The sequence below is a fragment of the Rutidosis leptorrhynchoides genome, chromosome 3 (genome assembly GCF_046630445.1).
Source record: "Rutidosis leptorrhynchoides isolate AG116_Rl617_1_P2 chromosome 3, CSIRO_AGI_Rlap_v1, whole genome shotgun sequence".
In the NCBI taxonomy this organism is placed as follows: domain Eukaryota; kingdom Viridiplantae; phylum Streptophyta; class Magnoliopsida; order Asterales; family Asteraceae; genus Rutidosis; species Rutidosis leptorrhynchoides.
In genome coordinates this window covers 411326228-411329169 of record NC_092335.1, presented here as the reverse complement: position 1 = coordinate 411329169, position 2942 = coordinate 411326228, and the positions used below count along the sequence as shown (strand labels likewise).

General features: G+C 38.8%; 1 protein-coding gene across 1 annotated transcript; it reads right to left on the bottom strand.

Moving 5' to 3' along the window:
- Positions 1-1364: 1364 nt before the first annotated feature.
- LOC139901393 (uncharacterized) lies at positions 1365-1976 on the bottom strand. Its single transcript, XM_071884113.1, has 2 exons — positions 1521-1976; positions 1365-1415 (listed from the first exon to the last, which is right to left on the bottom strand). The coding sequence occupies exons 1-2, from the start codon at positions 1974-1976 to the stop codon at positions 1365-1367; spliced, it is 507 nt and encodes a 168-aa protein (XP_071740214.1).
- Between the last annotated feature and the right edge of the window lie 966 nt (positions 1977-2942).

Below are 2942 nucleotides of genomic sequence, written 5' to 3'. Positions count from 1 at the left end.
TTTTACGCATGTAAGCACCCCTTGGAGATGAGTTCTCAAATGTCTTCCCGCTTGTTCTAGCGGGGCCCAGTCTAAATACCAAGTACCGGTGATGAGATGCCTTCTAATATATGCAAACCTTCCAGCATACTCTTCAACATCCCTTAACGCTTGTAACCAATTTTCAGGATTGGTTTGAATTTCCAAAAGTCTTTCTTCCTCCATTTGAGCATTTGAAATTCTTTGCTTCTGTATCAACAAACACCAAACAAACAAAACACAAAAGCAAAAATTGCCATTAGCATTAAAAATTAGTCCCTGCTCATATTCAAAACAATCCATATTTTAAGCATAAGTCAACCTTGGTCAACAAACTTCTACAAGCATAAATCAATTATGACCAACGTCAAAATCACAAGCAATCAACCATAACTAATCACCCTTTTCCAAGTACTCAAACAATCATCATTCATTAGTAATAACTCAAAACACACCTAAGATGTTCGATGCAATTCACATTAAGTGGAAAGATAATTTTAACTCCAAAATTAGTAATTCAAGCTAAAATTCAACAAACAATCTAGCACCGAGTCATCATAGCATCAATATCATGGCATCTATAACATATAAAAGCAAAATAATCATAAGAAAACCATTCAATTAAGAATAGAACACTAATGACCCGTCCAAATTGACACACCCCATACTTATCATTCAAGACAACCTTATTTAACAAAAACCTATAACCAATCTTCCCCAATTACTCATCTCTAATTCGAAATCAAATTAACCATGAACCCTAGAATCAAAGATATGCATGTAAAACACAAAAAGATTATGAATTTCATACATACTAATCACATTCAACAAAGACTCATGATAAATTTAAGCATTCAACACCAAAATCAACAACCTCAAACTAATTCTCAACCTAATCCGAATTTAATCAACAAATAAGCATGTAATTAGGTAAGAACAAGATAAAGAAAGTCAAATTCGGACCTTTGGTGCCATGGATTAGAGAATTGATGAAGAAATTTAAGCAAAGATTGGAGATTAAAGATTAGGGTTTGAGAGATTTTCGAATCGTGTTTGAAGTTGATAAGTTGTGTGTGTTTTTCAAACAAAAAATAACCCTAAATATCCTAAATTCCCGTCGGGTATTACCATTGGGCCGGGTTCGACCCATTCCCTTTTTTAAAAAAACAACGAATTTTAATTTCCATCAGATAGGTCCCGCGCCGCGGCTTAATGCATCAGAAATCCCTGAATTTTTAAAAACCCTCAACTTGCAAAACCCTTGTTACCCCGCGCCGCGGGCTCTACAGCCGCGCCGCGGCTTAAAACCGGCGACTTTTTCTTTTTAAAATTTTAAGTTTTTTCAACTAAAACACAATTTCGCGCAACCAAGCATCCAAACAATGATCATATTGTACCTGTTCAAGCATGAAAATATACAAAACAAAAATAATATACAAACTCTACAACAAAGATTACCACCAAGACTATCACGCGTCGTTAGAGGTAAAAATGAGTTTAACCTCATCATCCACCTCTTGCAGTCCATCGACATAATGTTTGATCCGATGACCGTTCACTTTAAACTCTTCCCCCTTAGAGTTAATCAAATCAACCACCCCATGGGAATAAACCTTACGAACAATAAACGGTCCCGACCACTTAGACTTCAACTTTTTGGGAAACAAACGGAACCGTGAATTAAAAAGAAGCACACGATCCCCCTCCTTAAATTCCTTATGATCTTTTAAACGACTATCGTGCCACTTCTTTGTCCTTTCCTTACTAATCAACGAGTTTTCATAAGCATCTAGCCTTAACTCCTCTAGCTCATTTAATTGGGTCAAACGAAGGCATCCCGCCTCCTTAAGATCAAGACTGCTCATTTTGAGAGCCCAAAAAGCCTTGTGTTCAATCTCCACCAGGAGATGACATGCTTTACCATAAAGTAACTGAAAAGGAGTGGTTTCGGTTAGCATTTTGTATGCCGTTCTAAATGCCCATAAGGCATCATCAAGCTTAAATGACCACTCTTTAGGATTAGAACCAATTGTTTTTTTCAAGAATCCTCTTTAAAGCTCGATTGGTGTTTTCGACTTGCCCATTGGTTTGAGAATGGTAAGATGTCGAAACTTTATGGGTCACCTCATATCGCTTCAACACCTTTTCGAGTTGGGTATTGCAAAAGTGAGTTCCCCGATCACTAATTAAAGCTTTCGGGGCACCAAATCGAGAAAAGAGTTGTTTAAGGAACGAAACTACAACCCGTGCATCATTAGTGGGCAAAGCTTGTGCTTCGACCCATTTCCAAACATAATCAATGGCAACGAGAATGTAGAGCTTATTATTGGATTTCGGGAACGGGCCTATGAAGTCAATCCCCCATATATCAAAAACCTCGCAAACTTGGATGACATTTTGAGGCATCTCATCTCGTTGGGTGATTTGACCCACTCGTTGACAAGCATCGCATGATTGACAAATTCGGTGGGCATCCTTGAAGATATTAGGCCAATAAAAACCGGCCTCAAAGACTTTTCACCCCGTAACTTGGGGACCATAATGCCCACCCGTCGGTCCATGATGACATTGGACAAGAATGCGCTCGCATTCATCTCCGGAAACACATCGGCGGATCATTCCATCGGAACACCGCCTAAAGAGATAAGGGTCCTCCCAAAAATAATACTTAAGGTCACTAAAGAATTTCTTACGTTTATGATGTGACCAACCTTTTTCTAAGAACCCCCCGACCAAGTAATTAGCAAAATCAACGAACCAAGGATCTTCACACTCCTCCACCTTCATGAGATATTCATCGGGGAAATCATCATGAATAGTAGTCTCATCGAGAACCTCACGGGAGGGATTCTCAAGACGTGAAAGGTGATCGGCCGCTAAGTTCTCGGCACCCTTTTATCCCAGATCTCAACATTGAATTCTTG